Source organism: Falco rusticolus, chromosome 8 (assembly GCF_015220075.1).
Source record: "Falco rusticolus isolate bFalRus1 chromosome 8, bFalRus1.pri, whole genome shotgun sequence".
Lineage (NCBI taxonomy): Eukaryota > Metazoa > Chordata > Aves > Falconiformes > Falconidae > Falco > Falco rusticolus.
Window position 1 is genome coordinate 44166761 of NC_051194.1, and position 24346 is coordinate 44191106.

General features: G+C 36.3%; 1 protein-coding gene across 1 annotated transcript in view; it reads left to right on the forward strand.

The window, feature by feature from the left end:
- Nucleotides 1–24346, forward strand: part of UBR3 (ubiquitin protein ligase E3 component n-recognin 3) — a 115990-nt gene that overhangs the window by 24728 nt on the left and 66916 nt on the right. The window contains 16 exon segments of the mRNA XM_037397335.1: nt 1500–1630; nt 6713–6941; nt 10681–10700; nt 10702–10771; nt 10774–10862; nt 11645–11779; nt 14108–14194; nt 14801–14866; nt 14956–15045; nt 15889–16017; nt 16102–16154; nt 16810–16943; nt 17424–17509; nt 18889–19030; nt 22154–22250; nt 23507–23648. Of these exon segments, the coding sequence (XP_037253232.1) occupies nt 1500–1630; nt 6713–6941; nt 10681–10700; nt 10702–10771; nt 10774–10862; nt 11645–11779; nt 14108–14194; nt 14801–14866; nt 14956–15045; nt 15889–16017; nt 16102–16154; nt 16810–16943; nt 17424–17509; nt 18889–19030; nt 22154–22250; nt 23507–23648 (1700 nt within the window).

Here is a 24346-nt window from a genome sequence, read left to right on the forward strand (position 1 = left end):
AATGATCATCATATGTTTGCTGCAGTAGGTGATGTGTAATGCTTTACAAAATATTTTAACATTAAAATACCTTTCATGACTCTGTGAAGGTAATTTTTTGTTTCAACACTTGTAGAATATATTGAATAAAACATATTATTTTCTTTGTGTGGTTTGCTGGAGTCTTGAGGAGATCCCTAAAATTTAAATTATTCATTATTTCTCATGATCTTTTGCAATTCCTGAGGTGTTTTGGCCTGATTGGTAATGGTGGAAAATGAAGGTAATTCCTGCTTAGGAAAAGCACAAATACCTGTCCTGCTTAGGATAGGCACAAAGCTAGCCAGTGCAGTCCCTAAAGCTGTCATACTTCAGTGAAGAGGCAAGTCTTCAAGGCCAAATGATACTGAGCTTAGGTGATTTTGAATCTGTACTGATGGGAGCACTTGATACAGTCCCATCGGAACATGGTATTTTATGTGTATGGATATATCCTCAGGTCTAGTTGATTTATAAGTATAAAGGAGCATTATTATTAGTATTATCATTTTCTTTAGTCCTTATATATTGTGGGGGTGAACAATACCTGTTGTAGTTCTAAGTAATCAACCTCTTGAAGTATGACGTTAAAGAGTTTTTATATTTTAGTATTTTTTTAAACAGAATTCATATGATTTATGCTCTGTCAGACAATAGCTTCATGAACAGTTTATTCTCGTGGAGGTCAGTTTCTGCAGCTTTGCAATCAGGCAACTGATCTGCTTGAGAACACAGCTGACAGAATGGAAACTTACTTGGTTCCTATGTAGGTACCCCGCAGGGTTGTACTGTTAGCGTGAGTAAGGGGCCAGGGTGAATGGCGAGGAATTCAATGAGGAAAAATGAGGCTGACTGTTCTGGTACCATCAGGAGCCTAGTGCCTGATTGTCTGATTATGGTAATTTTTATCTTAAAAAAACCCAACCAACCAACAACTTTGTGGTTGGTCAATCAGTACATATATTGCTTTAAAAATAACTGATACATTATTGTTTCTATTTAGCTTGTTTAGGGCTTTGTAAACAGAATATAATTGTTGTGATAGAACTCATCACTTAATCATAAATTGTGTTTTGTTTTGCTATTTTAACTTCAGCTAAGTAGTAGTCTACCTTAGCATTTCCCCTCAATTAAGTGCTGTGTAAATACTGTGCAGATTGCTGTGATCAGTTACAATCAGTGGAGTTATTACAGTAGGGTATGCAATCAATGAAGACTGGACTCTGGTAGAACTGTACTGAAAACTTTCACAGGCTTCTCTGGGAGGTCCTTTTCAGTGTTAGAGACTGACACTGTGCAGTGGCGGCCATGTTAATTTTCCCAGTGTTTTTTTTTTTAAAAAAAATAAAAGTTAGAGTGCATTAAGATGTTCTTAAAATTTTGTTACTGAATTTTATATAATACAGTGCAACTGCACTGTCATTGGTTTTAGTTTTAATAATTATTACATTACACATCCCCTCCTCCATCCTTTCATGCAGATCAATCTATCATGGATGTTTTGAAGCATAAATGTTTTTTAGAAGAATTATTATTTTGGACAATAAAATATGAGTTTCCACAGAAGATGGTGACTTTCTTACTCAACATGCTACCAGATCAAGATTATAAGGTACTTGCCTAATTTCATTCAAACTTAAATGCCTTTTACAAGTACTTGGTATGTATTATGCCTTGCATGAGACCATGTTGTATGTTTGTATTTTAATAATAAGCAGTAAAATAATGATTTTACCTTGGCTTGAGTATTTTGCTACAAAGTCTTAAGTGTATAGTATTTGAAGAGAGATGTGGACAAAACAAGATGGATAATTCTGGAGCAGCAGTATAAATTTTGATCTCATGGTTTGGTTTTTCCTTTTTGTCTCTGTTGGATTTGGTTTTATGTTGTTTTACTTTGTCAACTGGGTTTTTATTAGAAGATGGGGATCAGCACTAAATGGTTCTGTAGTGTGGTATGACTGGTAAATAATTGTGGTGACTTCATTCCCATTGCAGCTGTTCTAGTAGGCAGTGGTTTCTCCATATGGGTCATTGCAGTGTGTGTTCTTGCTGCAGCTATGCCCTAGGTGATTTTGGCAGCCTTCCATGTGCTTCCTTACAGAATTTTGCAGTTGTCCATACCAAGTGTCTCCTGGCCTGGAGTCATGGAGACTGGATGTCATATTCCTCTTTTAAATCTTGATGTGCAGCCAGGTTTGGTTCTTTGCTCTACATGTTCCCAAGACCTAGTATACATAGCAATCAGGCTTAACATTTTCCTCTGATCATGTCATACCTTTGCGTCATGCAAATATTTTGGACCTTCTCAATCCCTGCTGGGAGGCAAAGTTCAAGAAATCCTGACATCCAGGCATGCAGATTTCTTCAAAAATATGTGTTTATAATGGGACAGTCCTGTATTCATACCCCCTTAAAACCTTGCTGGATCAAAGCAAAGGATATGAACGTGGAAGGAAGAAAAAGATAAGGGCCTCCAGCAATACTCTGTCCATGTCAAGACACCATTTTGATTTGGGATACCAGCATAGATTCATCTTGGTCTCGGATTCAGCTAATACATGAGGAGGTGTGAGGACTTCTTAACTGATGATCCCTTGCCATGAAGCTTGAATTCTTCTTGATATTTCGAGACCCGTGTGAATATCCAGTTCTCCTGATCCATTGCCAGCTAAACTCCTGCCTGTAAAAACACCCAGCTGCTAGCAGCATGCAGAGGAATCTGGTAAGTGTTGCTGTGCTTACCTTTTTACAATACCATGTAGTAACAACTTTTAAGGATCATGGGATCTTTTTACCTTTGACAACAAGCCACAGCGGCTTTTTTCATCATGTTCACAATCTTTCTTCACTATGTACTCAAAATGGAGACTATGGTATATTTGGTTTCTCTGCTGGCTGCCACCTTTGTCTGGAAATAATCCATCTTCTTCCCACCAATACTGTCTGTTTGGACAAAAGATTATTTAAACGTTCCCTGGTTTTGTTTGTTTGGGTTTTTTTTACCAGTTTCATATTGTGTTTGATTAAACAGGTAATTCCTATACACAAACTTTCTTACTAGCACGAATCCTAAGTATTGGAAATCTTTTAGAATCTGTGTTTATTTTAATTGCTGTTGTTGTTGAAGAAGTATTTTTCAGTGGTAAGGAATCTCAGAGTAGGAAATGTATCACACAGCAATACTAGGGAGGCAGTACCACTATTTTTTCCCCAAGATGTCTGTGCTTTGTTGCAAAACTATAAACGATGCATGAATTTTAAACATATCTATGAGGATTGTGGCTAGTTCACAAGAAGTGGCTCTGCTTTTACATGTACAGAGAGAATGTACCATTTTGCACTGAATTAGAAGAATGTTTTTGCTTTCAAGCTTCCCTTTAGCTTTTATGAAGGAAAAGCTTGGTTGCTGTTTAATGATATTGCATTCTCAAACGGCTGGAACTCAACTGTTCCAAGTGATCTCTCAGCTTTCTGCTACTTTCTCCCATCCTATCTAGACCACATGTACTGTCTTAAATTTTCTGTCTCTGGTGTTGTGCAATTTGTCTGATTCTTCATGAGCTGATTTAGCTCATTAAATCAGCAGAATTCTGCTGGGTTGGTTTTCTGATAAAACTGGGTGAGCTAGTCAGAAACAGCACAGAACTGGCTATTGGTGTGTACTGTGACACTGTTGAAATCTCTGACCTCCAGCATAAACGTAGTAGAGCTGACTGAATCCACCATGCCCTATGCAGCAGTTGGTGAGCCACCAGCAGTCTCTGTTGCACAGATTTATTTTTAAATAGGAGAACAAATTTCTCTTTTAGGATTCTCAGTATCAAAAAGAGGTGTTGAAAGGGGTGGTCTAAAACCCTGGGTTAACTAGCTCTTCCCCTCCCCACTTTTGCATGTAAGAGAGACAACATAAACAGTGTTGGTTTTGCCTTACAGGATTTGTACCTCAGGCATCCTTTCCAGCAGTCTCTGACGTTTGAAGCTTGGAAACTTAGAAGTGAAGAAAAAGAAAACAGAAGATAAATTTACCAGGACTTCCAAGAAATTAGAGGTGTATAGTGTGGACAAGGTTTCTGCAAGAGGAGAAACAAAAGGCCAGAGAAATAGAACTGATCTTCACGTGACCAAGGAAAAGGCAAAGAAGGGGTTGGCAATAAATAGGAAGCTGATGGAAGAATGTAAATCATCCAAGAGCAGAACCTTGCTGAAATCTGGAATACTGGAAGTAGAGAAATGCAAAAGCATCTGGTAGAGAGAATGAATCAACAAACATAATTATCAGAAATGCTGTGCCTCGTCAAGCACCTCCCATAGCGAATATTGAGCCAGCTATTTCAGCAATAGGGCTTTGCTAACTCCTGGACATACAAATTCTGTGGAAGAGTTTTTATTCTGGAAACTTAATTTTAGCACAGCTTTCACCTGGCAGAACTTTTTTTTTTTTTTTTTTTTTAAATGTTGAAATCCTAAACATGGGAGATGCAAGTTCTAACTGAGCCATGGGGTTGATGTTAGGCTCCTAAAAGATCTGGGATTGTTGGGTGGCCACCGAGAGGAAAATCTAGATGAAAAAACTAACTTCTTGTCCATAGGCTAGAAATTTAGAAGGTGCACAAGATCATAGAGAGTAAGTCAGTGAAGGTAATTAAGTATACAGAAAACATGTCTGTCTTAGGAAGCCACTTCTTCCAAATGGCTGGAAGCTGAATAGGTATTTGGAAAGAAGTGTTGTCAATATCTGCATTCTTCCTCCATTCTGTGTTTTTTCCCTAGTTATGTATACAACTTTGGCCACTCAAAGACAGGATACTGAGCTGGATGGACTGATTTGACCTGCTGTGCCTGTTCTTATATACGGATCACAGTATTTCAGCATTTTAACTTCTGGAAATGAGTTTACTTTCTTCCTGTCAAAATTGGAAAGGGTTGTATTTGTTTAACTTCCAAGTGAATGTAGGAGTAATGCTTATGTCTTCATTTAAGTGTATTACAGAGTCTCTATCATTATACTGTACTGATGGCAAATCTACAGTAGCCATAATTTTATATTTTTTTTATGTTTTGCAATCAACTTTAAGAGTGCTGAGTAAAACAAGTAAAACTTAGTTCCTAGATCACAGAATCTGGGAATCCTATTTAAACATAATACAGTGTGAAGAAGTAATGTATAAAGAAAGTATACTTTTTTTACTAGCAGCATTCATAGACTTCTTAAAATATCAGGTGCATCATTTCTGTCTGAGGCTTAACATTAGTAGCATAACTGTGTTGATGTTTGTCATAAGTGTCCTTGCTGGTGATTAAAGTTGTATCAAGCTTTAATTTAAAGGAAATTACATAATGGGTTGTTCTGCCATGCAATACCAGAATGATACTGTATTAACTCCATGCAAATACCATGAATATGTTGTTCCAAAAAGGATTTAGCTGAAAACAACTACTGTTGTGCTGGGTGTTGCATGTAGAAGACACTTCAAATTATTATACAGGAATCCATCACAGTGGGCCAGCTACAGGAAGGCAAGTTAAGCAGTGTTGTAGCGTTTCATGCAGTGATAACCCCATCCTTAGCGTGGTCCATTGGTTTTTGCATGAGCAGCTTTATTTTTGAGGATACTTGCGGAAGAAGCAGTCTTTGTGACCAATAGCAGAGTTCAGGCATTGTGATATTTTTGGAAATACTTTCTAAATGAGAACAATATGGTAGTGCCATAACATAAAAAAATAAAAGAGAGCACTGAGTATGAGGCAGGTAAAATGAAGTAGTGATTTGTATACAGTCTGGTGAAAACACAGCTGCCTGAGGGTGGTTTTAAAATTTCTAATTTTATGCTTGTGAAAGGTTAATACTTCCAGGAGGAACAGACAAGGGATTGTAGAGTTTGAGCTGAAAATTTTTTTCACTATGCAACTTGTATTATCTCTTCTTATTAAGCTAAGCAAGTCCAGATGGTGTTAATTCAGAACTTAAAGTACTAAGTGAGCAATGATTTCGAAGCTGGCAGGCATGCACACGTATATGCAATGCAAAAGGTTGCTTTACAATGCAATTTGAGGCCCATTGAGTGGGACAAGAAACTGTACTAAGATTTATATGTATTGATGTGTTTAAATGCTGGCCTGGTTTAAAAATACCCAAACAGTTATATGAAGAACAGCAAAGCTTGCTAATGGTTTTAATTATTGAGGAGAAAGTGCTAAAGGTCTATTTAAAAAAAATATAGGATGTTTTGACAGCAGATGAAATTTGGTGTTGAAATGTCATCCTTGACAGACGAGTGAAAACTTCACTCCATGGGTAGATGAGCGTAAGTGGTAAGGCAGCTTTATTAGGCGCCACTAATCTCATCTTTTAGAGTGTTTCATTTTAGGACATTAGTTCCTGTTTTATCCTACATTTTTTACATCCTAAATTAATTAGTATAGAAACAAGGAAAGTATAGAACAAGGTTAGATTTTGGGATAAGGTAATAAGATTGGAGGGGTGTTACCCTTTTCTATACGTAGGTCTTTTCATGTTGTTTCTAGAAACTAGGCATGGGATACTTAGACCTATCAGGTTTGGTTTGTCATGGCAACTGGTGTTTCCCAGGATATGTTGACTGTACTTTTGTAAAGGAATATTTTATAATGAAAGAAAGCTATTATTTGTGTATGGTGCTTGTTAACGTCAAAATTTCTTTATGATTTGCAGATTGCTTTTACAAAAACTTTTGTTCAGCATTATGCTTTTATTATGAAAACACTGAAGAAAAGCCATGAATCAGACACAATGTCTAATAGAATTGTGCATATCAGTGTTCAGTTGTTCAGCAATGAAGAACTAGCACGCCAAGTAACAGAAGAATGTCAGCTGCTGGATATTATGGTCACTGTTCTGTTATATAGGATGGAAAGTTGCCTTATTAAAAGTGAATTGCAAGGTAGTGGACTTTGTTTGTTTGCTTGTTTCCGTGGTAATAAATTGATTATAGGGGAAAATTTAATCTCTTTTCTTGGTTGGGGTAATCACCTCCCAACCTCTTCCCAAAAATACACAGGATCTAGCAAGATATGGTAAGTCTGAAGCCAAAATTTCCTAGAAATGGTAAAGATAGTATCAAGAGTGATACTGATATTTTATCCTTTGGTTTGTAGGGTGTGCTTATTTAGGAATGTTATGTAGTTTAAAAATAGAGAGTATATCTTGCGGTGCGTTCATTTGTTGGGTAGAATGCATAGACGCTGTTTGTGAAGCTCTTTGAATGAGAAATTATATATGCAAATAAGATTTTAATAACATTTCAAAGTATTTCACAAGCTATTTGAAGTATTTAAAATTGGTATTTTTTTCTAACCTGGGATTGCCTTAATAAACTATAGAATTAGAGGAGAATGATTTCATACTTTGTAAATATAATAATTTGATCAAGATTTTTGTTGATAGAGTGGCAATTTGAATTTCACCTGGTGTACACTGTGTAACTTTTCTAGTGAAAACAGCTGTCCTACTTCTGCCCTCCTTGTTTACCTGTCCTTATCTGAAAATGGCACAACGAATCTTGCTGGTTTTCATGCTTTCATGTACTTAACAGACCACAGCCCTCTCAGCCCTCTTTGTCGTAGTTTGAATTTGAAAATACTCTCTAGGTAGGCTGTCAGCTGCTGCCAAATAAGTACCATCGACTTCTGCATGAAACTGATTTTTCTTGTCTAAAGTATCCTTTATCTCTGAGCCCATTCTATGTATAGCCTAATACAGAACAACTACTGAAATGGGAGATCCTCAGTCGTCTAGCTGCACATCAACAGGAGAAATTTTTCTGTTGCCCTACATAAATTGTTTCACAGTGTTCAAAGAAAAATGCTGAATCTTTAATAGTTTGGCTACCAAGTGACTTTTGCTAAACTTATGCCATATTGGTAGAAACTACTTTTAAGCATCTTCTGAACGTTACTTGTTGGACAGCATGGGATGTTCCTAGCACGGTGGTAAGGTTCTGTAATGGATCAGAATTTGCAGCCAAACAGAAAAAGGCTGTGACTGTGATTAGCTATTCTGAAGAAACTTCCTGGTAATTAATTATATAAGCTGACTGGTAAGTTATGTCAGATGTATTTGTGATAATTTGTGAGAAAGACTTACCCTTGGAACAGCTATCCCAAGACATAAAGTTACCTGTCTCCTTTCCCCAGCACCAGTGATTTGTCTTAGCTAAAACTCCATCAATCTGGTGCTTTTCAGTATTTTCACATTTTCTTCCCACTGTTTTATACATGGCGAGTTGGGCATACTATAAATTAACAGAAAAAAATTAACAAAATACTTTTATTGCGTTTTTTCCCTCTCATATTCTCATTGGCCTTCTTTTGCAGTTCTGTGGGCTTTTATCTTGTGTTTAGTTCAAGGTATGTCTTACGATGCTGGAAATAGTGAGAGGTCTGTCAGAAGTCTGTGCTGGTGAGATAAGTTGAGAAGAATTCTGTTTGTGCAGCTAGTGCAACAAGTAAGTTGTTTGGTATCTGAATGAGACAAAGTTTGCAAATCCAGCTGATGGATAGGTGAAGAAAACATGTTGGAGAGGAGCAAGGAGAATATGGAGCAGGGATTGTATCGGCTATGGCACATTTAGTTTGCATTGCTCACAGATCCCAATTGTCTTTTGGAGAGCTGACATGTTAAAGTATACAGTTCATTAAGGGTATTTGTGGAATCCAAGTGACAAGCAGTGCTCATGAAACAGTTGACCTAGGACCTGTGTTCTTATCAGCCTTCAAAAGTGTAAACTAGTTCAGGCTTACCTCTCTCACACATGGTGTGAAAGGATGATGAGGAGAAATATGGGTGCACGTGATAAAACTGGCTCCCTGGGAAGATTTATGTCACACTGCTTTTAGAGACTTTTTTCATCTTATCAGTATTTTCCCTCCTACTGGAATTTCTCATGGGAGAAGAATTCATGCCCCAAGGGAAAAATTTTGATAATTGTTTGTCCTTGAAAAAAAACACCCCTTTGACCGACCTTATGTTAACCCTGGCTTGTAGAGAACTCTGATTAAGAGGCCGTGCCACTGCTGGTTTGAAGTAAGTTTGTATTTGTCTGATCTATACTGGGACATAAAATCAGGAACATGTAGCTGTTGGCTCTTTGTGAAGTCCTCCAGTGGGTTCAGGCAGAGCCAGCTGAGATGTTATCCTCTTCTTGGATAGGCTGCGTGAGCACGTGGGAACCAGGCAGCTGAGCAGACAAGACCTAGGTCCTTTCTTGCAGATGTAACAGATAACAAGAGAGAGAGTAAAGAGTATTTGATCAACTGTGGCAGAGAAGTTTGAGAAGCTCTACAGAGCACTTCTGGCTTCCTGTTCCTTCCAGTGCTTCAGTGTAATAGGTGGGAGTCAGTCGTAAGGAATGGAGCTCTATTATCTTAACAAGAAGTTACCTGTTTGTAGTTGTGTGCAACTCAAGCAGCATATTTTTCAGGATGAGATAAGATTAATTTCTCTGTGCTGTGTCTTGGGAAGTAAAATTGTCAAGATTGCAAGTACTGTGTGACTTATAGAAAACCTGTTGACCTAACAGGCGAGCGAGGAATTTTGGGTTTTTTTTCTCCTGGTAGCAATAAACCAACAAAATAAACAACCTCAGAGTAAAAGAGAAAAAGTATTTTCTTTAGTAGTTACACCAAAGGAGAGGAAAAAGCTTACATATATACCAAAGGCAACCACTCCAGATACAGATGTACCTCATCAGCTGGAGACTGAGCTCTGTTAATAACAGTGTCCTTTCCAGCTGTGGCTGTGCTGTACTGCTTATGAACCCTTTCCACTGTGTAAAGAGTACTACAAGGGTCCTTCAGTGCATTTGAACTGGACAAGAGCCATCCCCAAGGCTGATCATCAGATACAAGATTTTCTTTCTTCTGTTCGCTTGAAACACAAGAGCGACTGACAGATGGGTGCTAGAAGTTACTCCCCTTGGATTGTGAATCCAGGACCAATGCTGTTTCCCTTCTGGCCTTTCCAAGGGTCCATCTTACGAAAATCAAATAAAGAGATTTATTTGATAATTGTGGAGGATGTACTGTGATTTGAGGGGGAGACTTCTGCCTGCCCCCCCCCCCCCCCAGTTTCTTCTCCCCTTCTTTGGGAATGCTTTCCTGCCCTGGTCTCAGGCAGGCTGCATCAGCTCTCTCTCTGTCCCATATTCAGGGTGGAAATGCTTTCTCTCTCTCCCAGATTCAACATGCTAGTGAAGATTTTGATCACCAGTTTCTTGTTTGGGTGCTGCAAGGTAGCTTGCTCACTAGAAGCGTGTCAAATTCAAAACAGATTTCAGATGTTTATAATAGGAATTATACTGTTTGGTCTTTTATACTTCTTGAGCGTATTCAAAAAAGGCATAGCTGGGATGGTTTTACTAATGCACTGCTTTTCAAAGGTTGCAATATTGTTCAAAGTATGTCTCCTACTGAGTGGGATCTATGTTGACGAGTCTGTGACGAGAAAACAGCCTCAGGTACCACACAACCATTCTTCTTTTCTGCAGTTTTCTCTGCATGTGTGTGATCACAACATATAGTAAATTCCTATTTGTTATTTTTGCCTAGCTTGTAACTTCATTTTAAAATTACAACAAAAGAAAAAAAATTACTACTTCTCTTTTTTTCTTTTTAAAACTGTAGATGAAGAAAATAGTTTACATTGTTGTGGTTGAATTGGGGGAAGCACTACTGAAGAATAATACTTACTGGCCCCTGGTTAGTGATTTTATAAACTACTTTCACACCAAAGTGTGGCGAAGAAATTTTTGTTGGAAGATCATGGTCTTTTTGGTAACATGGATGAATTTGTAGCATTCTTTCAAGTATGTAGCTTTTATAGTCAGTACTAATACAAGAATGTTAAGACAGCTTAAGTATTGCAGTAGCAAAATCATTACACCGCTGTATGTAATATTTAATTAATTAGTGTTCTCATAAGTCTGTATTCCTGGAAGGGAACAGTAGATTCTAGAAAACAGGTAGATTTGAAATGATCTAATGTATCTTTGTCTTACGTGGGCTAGTTAAAGAGCAATTGCTTGACAAGAGCAAAACTTGACTGAGATTCCAGAGTGTCAGGATTCTCCGGTGTACTTAAAGTAAAAACCATAACTTATGCTGGAATTGTTGTATTGGTGAAGTTCTAAATTTAAATATTGGGTAAATTAATTGATAAATCTGAATCTTTTTCTAAGTGTTGCTCTGAGGAAACTTTTTATTACTTTAAAAAATATTTTAAAACTGTGAACTTTTCAATACTGATTAATGTTCTGCCTAGAAGGAGGACCAGGTATTTTCCTTCTAAATGTTCTTATTAAGTGAAATTCAAAGTAGAAGGGCTGCTGTCCATGTTAATGTCACCTGAACAGCAAGGAGTGCAGTTACTAGCCAGTGTAGAGCTATTGTTCTTTTCTGGTCTATTTCTGTTCAAACTTTGCTGCTTGTTCTCATACTTTATCATTTATTCTGCTGCTAGATAAGATATATTGTTACAGTTTGTGTTTTTTTGTCTCAATAGATGTGTGAATGCATAATACTAAAAATACTGCATTCCACTTAGCCCTAGTTAAATATTTGGTTGCATAACTCTGCTTAAATCTTTGAAGGTATGAACTTAAATAAACGAGAACTAAATGAGCATGTGGAGTTTGAATCACAGACATACTACGCTGCCTTTGCTGCTGAGCTGGAAGCCTGTGCCCAGCCAATGTGGGGTCTTCTATCACACTGCAAAGTTAGGGTAAGATTAACATTTCTCTGTCATGGCTTTTATCCATGACTTATTCTAGAGTTCTCAGATCTGAAAGGTCTGTCTGTTCTGTGTTTGAAAACACTTGGGTTTTGCTGTGTCTGTCTACTGAATATATAAAACTGTGATCAACTTGGATTCCGTGTATAGTGAGTATAGAATTCATGCTTGTGTCTAATATATTGTCTCTAGAACTGAGACTACAAGTTCAGGATGTGTACAGTCATTCATATGACTGTACATATGGAATAAATTAACTAACCATCTGATGAAGAACTTGATAATCTGAGTCATTTTTGCCTCGTTCAGTAGGAAAGGAGATATATAAGTTGTCCTAATGATGATATAATCTTGATTATGTCCTGCAGGTAGATACTCATTATGATGTGGGATGGAGTAATTCTGGTTCATGTTGTTTTAACTAACTAGCCTGAGGTGGAAAGCCTCTTACGTTCTGACATCTCATGGTTTTCTAACCAGAGCAAAGAGCTGTTACTATTTGCTAAACTGCAAATGATACTAATTTGTAGTAAAAATTGAATCTATCAGCTTATAGGAATACTTAATGTGAAAAACACTTTTTATTGGTATTTTTTATGAAATAAATACTTGATCACTTTGAATTAGCTTATTGAGATATGTAATAGCATCCATAAGACAGTAATACCTGAGTTGAACTGTGCACTGAAAAATTGTGCATGAGCATACCATGCATTTTTAAAATAGTTTAAATTGGGCAGTTGCAAAAGCCCTTCCATAATATAAGTTATACTGATACATTATGAATATATCAGTTTATAAGCCTGAATTATCTTTTGAAGAATTACAACTTCTGGCTTTTTGAAGTATTCCTTTCTTTTTAGCTTAGGGTTGGGAAAGTGCCTTGTGTTTAAGGCCTTTATGATTCCTTGCTTTGCCTGTGGGCTTGTCAGTCATGTTTTCACCCCTGTGTTTGAATGCTTTGGTCATTCTCTATAAATCTGGAAGTGTTTTAGAAATTTCATAGTTTAATGGTTGTGCTTGATTAGTGAAGTTGGATGGATGCGAAGAGATTGCAGCTTGCATCCCATAGGAAAGGAACAGCTGGCAGAGCCTAGTCACCGTAGAGGGTGGAACAGCAGGATGAGTGTGGCTGTTTGATTTCCTGACGAGAAAAGGTGTCTGAGCGAGCCAGTCGGTACTTGCACAGCTTCTGGCTGGCCAAAGCACTGCTGGCTTTTGCATGAGAAGTGTATCATAGATACCCTAAGAGTGTGGGGCACGTCTGGAGTCTGTGTTTAGAGGGAAGAGAAGATTAAAGGAAAAGTCCATTAAGAAATGAGGCTTTGTAAGTTCTGCTGATCACAGAGCAATTTGCTTTAGCTCCCCGCCTGCCTTCTCTTCTTGCACATTACTGCTTGGCTCATGGAGTGCAGTTCTAGGCTTGAAATACATGATTTAATCTGAAATGTATTATAGTTTTAGGGCATTGTTACAGGGTTACATCATGCAATCATAATGAGGTTTGCATATTGTTGAAATCTGTGCAGTATTGTGTTATTGTTGCATTCAGGTACTTTGTGTTTGCCAGCTTACAGATAAACTTCCAAGACTTTTTCCATGCAACCAAAAGGAATGGCTGTACTTTTTTCTACGCTTGCATCTCTAGATTTTTGGTAAAAATAAATGGATAAATTAAACAATAGGCACTAGGACCAGCAGACCATTCTTAAGGTGCCTTAATTCTCACCATTGAAATTATTATCTTTTATAGTAACGGTGAAACCATCCTAATACTAACTCTTTATGAGGAGCAGCTGAGGGAACTGGGGTTGTTTAGTCTGGAAAAGAAGGAGGCTCAGGTTATCGCTCTCTACAGCTACCTGAAAGGAGATTGTGAGCAGGTGGGGGAAGGTCTCTTCTCCCAGAAAACAAGTGACAGGACAAGAGGAAACGGCCTCAAGTTATGCCAGGGGAGGTTTAGATTGAATATTAGGAAAAATTTCTTCACTGAAAGGGTGGTTTCACTGAAGCAGTGAAACAGGCTGCCCAGAGTGGTGGTGGAATCGCCATCCCTGAAAGTGTTTAAAAAAATACATACATGCAGTGCTTAGTGACATGGTTTAATGATGGACTTGGCAGTCCTGGGTTAACAGTTGATGATCTCAGAGGTCATTTCCAACCTAAAAGATTCTATGATTCTAATATCTGTATGATGAGGGCATGAATTATGTACTGTAAAAATATTCTTGAAATAATCATATTTATTTGTAGTAGGAAAATAGGGTGACAGTTGAAACTATTTTGGCTTGTGTAGTACACTGGTTTCTCTTACTGCAGGAAACACAGGAATACACACGAAACGTTGTCAGATACTGCCTTGAAGCGCTTCAGGACTGGTTTGATGCTATCAACTTTGTAGATGAGGTAAATATTCCTAGTAAATGTAGGCAAAATACTGTGAAAATCTGATTAAGCTTCAAAGGTGATACACTCCCTCTCCCCTGCCCCCCTTAAATTAAGTCATCTTTCAAGGCTGTGATTGAAAAAGGACTGTCTTGCTGAAATTAGAGTTTGTAGTTAATAGTTGTCATGTTATGTCCTAGAATCCTTTATTTATAGCGTCTTGGTGATTTACATTTGCTGGTGCAAGCATAAGCTATGTGAGTCTTAAAAGCAGTGCCATTGGTGTACTGCTGTTCTGAACGAAGAGCTGAAGCAATGGCAACACAGAAGTCCTCTTCTGATATGGTAGTGGGGAGCACTTTGCCACCTTAGCAAGCAATACTCCCAATCAGTTCAGAGTGACGTTAGTTACTGAGGGCTTAGAAAGACATTAACTATAGCTGTCGGAATAAGGGAAATTTTGGAATCATTGGAGAGTGCAGGGGAATGAAGTAATACTTTATTAGTAGAAAGTCAGTCCATCAAATGCATGCAATATACTGTTCTTGGTGGTTGTGACAAAGACATTTGCAGTTGTTTGGTTTTTTTTAAATATATGATATTAAAATATCTTTATTTTACTTCCAGCCAGCTCCTAACCAAGTTACTTTTCATTTGCCACTGCACCGTTACTTTGCCATGTTTTTAAGTAAGGTAAGCACATGTTTTAGTCACATAGAAGATAGAAATTCCCTGTTGAGTGTGATTGTTCAGTACAGTGTGTGCTTGCTTTTTGTTTCTAGGCTGTCAAATGCCAAGAACTAGATCTTGATACTATCTTGCCAGATCAGGAGATGCTGATGAAATTAATGATTCACCCACTTCAGATTCAGGTATGGACAGACTTCTGACTTTGCCAATGTAGAGATGTACAACAAAAAATAGTTGCTGTCTGATTTTTGTAATCCCTATCAGTTAAATATATTTAGAAGTATTAACAAGGGAGTGTTATCTTAATTGTGGAATATCAAAATAAGCAATATGTGACAGTAATAACTAGAATATACTGAGTAGTTAGAATAAACTTTTTTTTGCCTTCCTATTTCCAAAAATATGTGGCTTTAGTTATTGTATTCTGAGAATTACAATAATAATATTCACTATAACACTTTCAAAAGGGTAGGAAGAACCAACCCTTTGAAAACATGGACTTGCATGTTCATAGAATAGCTATGAATGAGCGCAAGGTGAGAAAAACCTGAATCTGAAAAATTCTTATTTAAATTGAGAATGAGTTCAAGAATGGATGCACCCTGCAACTTTCTCTCTCTTTTTTTTTTTTTTTTTTTTTTTTTTTTTTACAAATCTGTATTTATTTGCATGTAAGTGGTAGTAAGCAGTATTTGTAATTATTGTTTTTATGCCTAACTTCATTTTAACCATGATGCCTTCAGCTTTGGAGTACTTTAAAAAAGATTTTAATAAATAAATACAGAAATGATTCACTTCATTGGTTTTGATCACTTTTGTTGTCTGAAATGTGCTCTCATGAAAATATGGTCTCTGTTTCATAAACTTCCAGTGGTTCCTTTTCATCCCTCACTCGCCAGGATAAGTAAATTAGTATTATATATATCATCAATATAATATATGGATGAACTGCTAACATTGAACTGACTAGCTGAATATCCCTAAAATGTTTGTAACTTCTTATTTTATTTTATTTTTCCTGACAGGCAAGTCTTTCTGAAATTCACAGCAACATGTGGGTTAGAAATGGTCTACAAATTAAAGGACAGGCCATGACTTACGTGCAATCTCATTTCTGCAATTCAATGATTGATCCTGACATTTATCTGCTGCAAGTAAGTTACATTTTCTAAGAAGCGAACACAATGATTGTTAATAAACATGCTACTGAAAAAAATAAATTTATTCTCTTTCCACAGGTCTGTGCATCTAGGCTGGACCCGGATTATTTTATTTCATCTGTTTTTGAAAGGTAGTGTTAAAAGATGAACGCTTTTCTTCAGTTTTGTGCTAGCTGTTGACTCATTTATGCCATGTGAGAGAAAAGGTTCATGTCTGATACCCATCTTCAGTGGTAGAACTCTGCCTAGCCAAAACTAACACTTACCTAAGGGCTGTACCAAAGAGGTATCTCAAGGTATATCCTTGATTTTATACAGGATTGGCTTTTGAATTTACAGTGCAGTAGTGAAACTTCAGACATTCATTTTCTGAGCATCTTCAGGGCTTTTTAAGTTTTACACATGTTCATATGCAAGCTTTCAGGATATGCTAGCCTGAAGAAGCAGATAAACAGAGCTGCAATAAGAGACACAGGGAGAGTGTCTGCTTTTCTAGATAGAATAAAATCAAGGTTTGAAAACAGGTTAATTGGCATTAGCTTTTACATGTTCATAAATGTAAGGTGTTTTCATGTGGAGTAAATATCGCTATAGCAGATTCTATAGATAGTTAAATGAAAATCTGAATTTAAAAATAAGAGTGTTTGCATATTATTGCATTACACGCATTTCATTTTGTATTCATTTTGGCTTGTTGTGAATGGTGTCCTGAGTTTATCAGTACATTTCATGTTGATGTTTTAATGTTGGAGAATGATGTTTCTGACTTTACTCTTTGCTGTGTAGATTTAAGGTGGTAGATCTGTTAACAATGGCATCACAGCATCAAAATACAGTTCTTGATTCAGAGCATGAAAGGTCGATGTTGGAAGGAGCTTTAACGTTTTTGGTCCTTCTTTTAAGTCTTCGTTTACATTTAGGTAAGAATCACTGCTTTAAGAATGCTTGTATATAAATAACATGCCCATTCATTTATATTCAATATTTAGTAGCTACCATAAAGCTGGTAAGCCATATAGTAACTTAAAGCATTCAACACTTGGTTTCATTTTTGCCAGTTACTGAATTTTATTCCCTTATGAATTAGAAATAGACATGATATATAGAAATAGAGAAAAATTACTTTAATGGAAGTGGGTGATTTGTGTATGTGATCATGTGAAGATGCTGTATCTTTTTCAGAAAGGCAACAGCTCCAGTTTGTACCTTGTTCCTGACTGAGGTTGTGTCTCTCCATAGCATTTATGCCATCCCTTTTTTTTCATTGCTGTATTTTTATAGCACTGTATTATTACTTAATGTTTGTATCAAGTTTAACTTCTATTTAATGGCAAATGTATGCTGAATGTGTGTTTTAAAATTAAGTTATTTTAATGGCTTTTAAAATTTTATTGTTCTAGGAATGACAGATGATGAGATCCTCAGAGCAGAGATGGTAGCCCAGCTCTGTATGAATGACAGGACACACAGTTCATTATTGGATCTCATATCCTTGGAATACATTAATTAATGTGCATGAATGAGAATGACAGGTACCTGGATAGTAGTGGGATATTGGAGCTCGAACAACATGTTTTCAGCTTGCATAATTATAACAAATTGTGTCAAGGTGTGTTTGCATATACTCATCAGCAAAGGCTTTTGTTTTTTCTTACAAAATATGCAATAACTTTGTGATAGTTTTAAATCAATTTTGATACAAAATGTGAAACTGCTCTTTTAATTTTTATTGTTTTTAACAGTACAAAAGTCCTTTAGGTGTGAGGTGAAAAGTGTTTTCCAATTACATTGTAGAAGGTGTAGCCAAGCATCACCTTTATCTGGATTTGAGCCTTCGTTTATTGTTAATTTTAAGCCAGTATAAAAAGAAGCCACTCTGTTATATTGGCTTTTGCTGTCAATAGCTGAAAATGCAAGTAATATCAGTTAGAGTGAAATGCATGTGTTACGGGGGAAACTGTCTTACCTGAAGAACGGCAAACTCTAGGAAAGTCTTTATGTGCAGTGATACGGTTCATGTCCCCAAATAGTTGAATACAAATATGCAGGGTTTACTCCTATCAGTGTATTAGGCGTACGCAAATTAAATAGCTTGTGGTGATTGCCCAAAAGAGATTGTAATCCAGGGATAAGCACTGAGCAAAAATACTAGGATTTTATAAAGATAGAAAAGGAGGAGATTGAGAGTTACAAAAATGTAGTAAGAATTATTATGATATGACCTAGTAACTCAATGTTAAAAAAGTATGTAAAGTAAGTAAATCACTTAAAGCAATTCACTTCAGGGAATCACTTAACTCTTTGAAACAAGTGAATCATCTATATAAACAATCACTTAACCACTAAGCAGAAGTTTCCTTATTTATAACTGCTTCTTGTGATTTTGGGTAATCTCACTAGGTCAATTAAGTATTGCTATCAAAAATGAGAAATAGCCAATCCAAGATGGAGAATTCCTTACTGTGTTTATGAATCCCAAGCTATTCACTTGCATTTTCTGCACTTACCTGTAAATGCAAAATGTTCTTGCTATGAAGAGAGCCAAATTGTTAGTAAATAAAGGCAAGTACAGAAACTTTATATGCATGACAGATCGTTTTTATTTCTCATTTAATACTTACCTCTTGAGCCAAGCCATGTAGCAATTGGCTTGCTTTAAAGTTTAATGTCCTAGTAAGGAGGCTTTGGTTCACTTCAGTAATAGTTGTTGTTCCATAGCAGCTGGAGCAGACAGACCTCTTGTGGTAAACACAGAGCACTGCTGAAACGTGGCTTCTGAAATGAGTGATTGAAAATGTCAAAAGGGAAGTAAAATGCTGTGTCCTGCAACTAAGTTAACTTTGCTTTCCTTAACACAAACATTACATTCCAGAAAACCCCAATCCTAAAAGTGGTATTATTCCAGGAAGCTTAAGCTTTGAATCAGTCTTGTCAGCAGTTGCTGATTTTAAAGCTCCTGTTTTTGAACCTGGAGGTTCCATGCAACAAGGAATGTATACACCTAAAGGTATGGTAAATGGTGTCCTCTTCTAACATACTCAGTGGTAAGATGCTTAACTACAGTTTTTTTCCTTAAAAAAATAAAACAACAAAAAACAACCCAGCAAACAATGATAGAAGCCCCACGCCACTGTCCCCCCCCAAACAAAAAACCCAAACCTAACACCACCATAACCCCACAAAACTTGACCTTTCCATTATTGTACATTGCTTATGTTTAAGAGCATTGCTAAAGAGTGTTAATAGTCTTTGAAAAAACCAATTTTAATCTAGAGTAAAATGAGTGAAAATTAGGTATCCTTTGAAAGCAAGGGAAGAATGGAGAACTGAAAAATTGTTATCTATATTTCACTGATCTGCATACTTAATCATTCATGTGATTTTAAAAAAATCAGATGTGCACTCAGTAGAGTTTAGAACTGTTTGCACTAGTGAGGTGCCAGTTGCAAAATTATTTTCTTTGATCTTCTCCACATTTTGATTATTAAAGATGATGTCATGATGCATCATACTTTCTTTTATATTGTTTAACTGTCCTGGTATCCTGTAACATTTTTCCCAGCCAATAGTGATGGTCTAGAACAAAAAGTTCAGGCTGGACTAGTTATAGAATATGTTCTATAATTCTGCAATGCATACAGTGAGATAATGAGAAGTTTCTTACCCTGACCAGTTTGCCATCTAAATTGGGCTCAGCACAGTGTTGGTATACCAAAGGAGAGGAAGAATTCAAGAACTCAGTGTTCCATTACTGTTTCCTGTCTCAGAGCAGATAAGCCTGTAGGAATCTGAAATGCTTTGTGAGCTCTTGTACTTCAGCTTATGGCAGAGCTGAAAAGGAATTAACTCCTTCCTCCCCTGCTTACCTCCCTTGAGAACTGGCAAGGTTGGGGTTTGACAGTTTTGAAACCATTTGGTTTGTAGGCTGTGTTCTTTTGTGGACTTTTTTTTTGTTGTTGTTAATGTAGGAACTTCTACTCTACTAACTTGTTTGCTAGTTTTTGTACTAGGAGATTGATGAGTCAGTGAAGTTCTTACCTTTATACAAATTAACAACCAGTGAAGTAATTTTGTGAAACCAGATTTTCAGGAATTGGTTTGTTCTTGTTCCTTGAAGTGTAATTAGGCAGCTTAATGCTACATAGGTAAAAGAACTTTATTTTCATATTATGTAAACTGCATTTCCTTCTGTTCTGTTGGGTTTCTGGAGCTTGTGACATGCTAGTCTTCTTTGTAGCAGCGTGAAGGGAAAAAATTCAGGGAATCTAATACTAGGTTATAGTGTTTTGAGGGTTTTTGGTACTTTTTTTAACATAGTTTACCTCTGGTTTTGTGTCTTACAGGTTTTTTTAAGTATCTAGTCTATAGCAATGAATACTGAAGTAAATGATCTTTATAAGGCTGTATAGTTTCTGAAAAAGAACGGTGATAGTTCAGTTACTTTTAAGATTGTAGTTTGTGGCCTGTTGCAGTTCAAACAAGTCATGTTGAGCTCTGTTCCCCCTATTCCATTGTTTCACTAAAATTAAGGGGGATAAAAAGATCTACTTTATGATTGCAGAAGCCCCAGATTTTGCTTCCATCAACCATCATTTTAAAAAAAAAAACAAAACAAAACCAGCTTCCAAAAATAAGAAATAGTTCTTCCAGTTCTCTCTGGATTTGTGGGCTGAAGATGAGCAGTGTGTACATTGCTAATATTCTGTGTATGGCTCCCTCACATATTCCTTTTTCCTCATTGTGCGTTAGCAGACCAAACAAGCCTCATTTGTGTTTCAGACTGCAACAGTAAACTCTGTCCAGAAAAAGTTGGTTTTTTTCACAAGCTAAGTTTGAACATATTTCACACATAGTGGAAACTATGCTACATGTTTACTCTTAGCAGCATATGAAGGTATCTGTAGAACTGTTGACATTAGTAGGGATTAATAGGAGTACTGACCACTTGTCTTCCTGCCTGGGGAAAGTTAATCCTAAAAGGGTGGTAAAGCTGCCCACTTTTGCCTGTGGCAAAGTTACAACAACTTTGAAGAATGTTGTAAGTGCTTGTGTTGTGTTATGCCTGCTGATGGAGCTAAAATTCTGTATCCACTGGGCTTTTTCTTCCTTTGATGGGGTCATTGCATCTTGCCTTCATATTGCTGTATTAGGAGAGCTGAACGCTTACAAACAATAAATAGAATGAACATCTTAATTTGGCTTTAGGTTGAAAACTTAATTTTGTTCTTTAATAACTTGTAAATAGAAAAAAAGGTAGCAGTTAAATGGGATATCTTTACAGTCTGTTTAGACTTTTCTGTTTGTGATTGCCCTGGAAAGCCACTCCGGATGTTACTTTAGAGCTACTAAATTAAACAGAGATAACTAAGATCTTAATGCCGAAATAATGTATAAGGCATGTTTGTAAAGGTTTGACCACACATATTATTTGATAAGAAACATGGCCATTTTTGAGACTGAACAAAAAAATGTGTTCTAGTTGTTTGGCTTACTGCAATTAATAGTTAAATATCACCTACTTGCTAACTGCTCTGCAGCCTTTACTTCCTATTTTCAAGAGGGCTTGTGCTTATCAAGTACCAAGTAAAAAACAATTTACACCTTTTCTTACATGTACTCAGAAATTAAAAAGAGCAAACCAAGATTTTTATTTTTTTTTTAAAGTTTGGCTGCCTTCCTATAGTTACACTTGGATAAATACATTTACTTGGATTTTTGAAATTAATTTGGAAATTTTTTAACTTTCCTCAGAGTGTGTTACAACTGTTATTTTATCAGAAAAATGTGATTTTTCTGTTTTATCCCACGTTATAAATTACTATGTAACAGAAAAGAAAGCTAGAAGACAGTAAAATAAAACTTAGTAGAAAAGATCTATTGCCTAGATTGATGATTTTTTGGTTTGTAGCTAATCAAAATTTCACTTAAAATATTATTCCATCTTGATAAGTAGTAGTAATTATTAGTATAGTAAGTTAGTAAGAATTAGTAAAAATCACTGTACTTTGCCTCAAAATAATTGTTATGTAATAGAAAATTACATAATTAAAGCTAGTTAAGAAGAGAATGTAGAATAAGTTGTAAAGGTCTTCAAAGAGAATTTTAACATGTGACTTCTTTTAAACAACAGCTGAAGTCTGGGATAAGGAATTTGATCCTGTCATGGTAATACTTCGAACAGTTTACCGTAGAGATGTGCAGTCTGCAATGGACAGATATACAGCATTGTAAGTTGGATCATTTTTAGAAATGTAACATCATATTGTTACTCATTGCACAATATTTTTTTTGTTTTCACTGTCTGGTAATGCTAACCATGTTATTGAAGTTTTCAGGCCCCAGATGTGTCCTTGAGTAAATAGTTTATAAATTTACAGGCAGTATATCAGGGTTTTGGTTAGCTTAGTCTGTTACTCTTCCATAAATGTTTAAGAATCGATTTAAAGTGCCACAAAGTAGTGAATGTCATCACAGATAAAATACTTAATAGAAGTTAATGTTTAAAAATCACTTACAAATTACTTAAAAAAACCTAGCCGTATCTATTTTCATTTATTTTACATTTAGGTATGTGAAGCACAGTATTACAGAGTTCTGTGTTTTGAAATCACATTGAAGATAATTTGGGTTTTTTCTATGTATTCACTCATGACAGAAACCATGTGTGAATTAAATTATGGTTTAAATACAGGAAAAAACATTTGTGACACTCAAGTTCTAAGAAGCAAGATGATTCTGTCTTAACTCTGTCCCTTAAGAAGCTGTAAGGGATAGAATGTTTGCAGCTGATTTTATTTAATTGTCTTTTATTTCACACTGTGGGAGTAAAAATAAAGTTTAAAATCCTTTATAATAAACTTGGTGAAATAATCCTCTGCCCCTCTGCTCATTCCATTAAGTGAAAGGGTCATCATAAATATATACTGTAAGTGATTTTGAGCAAGGTACTATCCTATGAAATAATTGCATTGTCTACTGTACTGGATTCCAGCTCAGTATTAGAAATGTGGGTCCATGTTGAACTTAACACTTCAGTTCGTAGATATGATAGCACTGGTACTGTCAACTATAGCTAATTATGCCTCATGTTTCCTGGTATTGCCTGTAATCCATTCCTACAGACATGAGATTTCAATGTTGGATGTCTGATTAACATGGATTTGGCTGAAGTGCAAAGTTTTCGATCGCTTCTATGTGCCTCTTAGAATCAAAATGGAATTTTAAAATTCATAACATTAATTAAAGATCCATTTATAAATAAAGGTCATTTAAATCAGTAGTAATCCACAGAAAAATGAGACTGGATTTAGTTTTTTATACGTTCCAGTCTTTTAGAATGCTGCTTAAATAAATTAAATGGCTTAGAAATGCTCATCAACTCTGAAGTTGGTCTAAACAAAAAGAGTGCAGGATAATTATCTATGACAGTGGCAGTTGTCTACATTATTGTGGTGTTTAACATAAGTTTCACTTGTTTTAACAGTTTAAAGCAAAGTGGTAAGTTCCCTGGGAACCCATGGCCTCCTTACAAGAAGAGAACACCGCTACACCCAAGTTACAAAGGTCTCATAAAGCTTTTACACTGTAAAACCTTGCACATCGTGCTGTTCACACTTCTTTACAAGGTACAGTCATAATTCTCATTAAGTCCAGTGTTTTACTTCCACTTTTTTAGAAGAGTATTTCTTAGAAGCATGATTTTTTTTAACAGATTATATAACATAGTGAGGGTTCATACAATATTTTTATTTTTGTATAAAACAATGATGTATGTACATCTATTGTGATGATGTTTTTCTACCATTTTCATTATTTCATGAATGATTATTTCATATATGCATACACAAAGTCAGATACCCAAGTGCATGAGCTGTCACCCTACGTCAAGGAACCATCAGAGTTGCCATTTGAGTTGTTGTGCCATGATGGTTTCAGGGAGCGTGGTGGTGTGAGTGGTGTTCCTTTGGCTCCTGCTGCAGAATTTTAAGGCATCAGCAGCATGTTCAAATATAGCAAACCTTGATGGCTTTAGATCCGCAATGGCAAATATGTCTCATAACTGCTGTTGCTTCTGGCATCACTTGGCAGATATGTTCTGGCTTTTGTAATGTCGCAGCACTTGTTTTTCAGGACTATTTGATGCCTTTAAATTGTGTTTGGTTTTGTCTTTGATAGTTGGCTGCCCTCTTCAAGAGAAGTGCATCCTTTTTGAAGAGTACATTCATCAGCAAATGCAACTTTGAATCTGTCTTTGTACTTGAAAACTGCTTTCAAAGCAGTGTGCTGCAAAGGCAGATGAGGGACTATAAAAAGTGGTTTGATT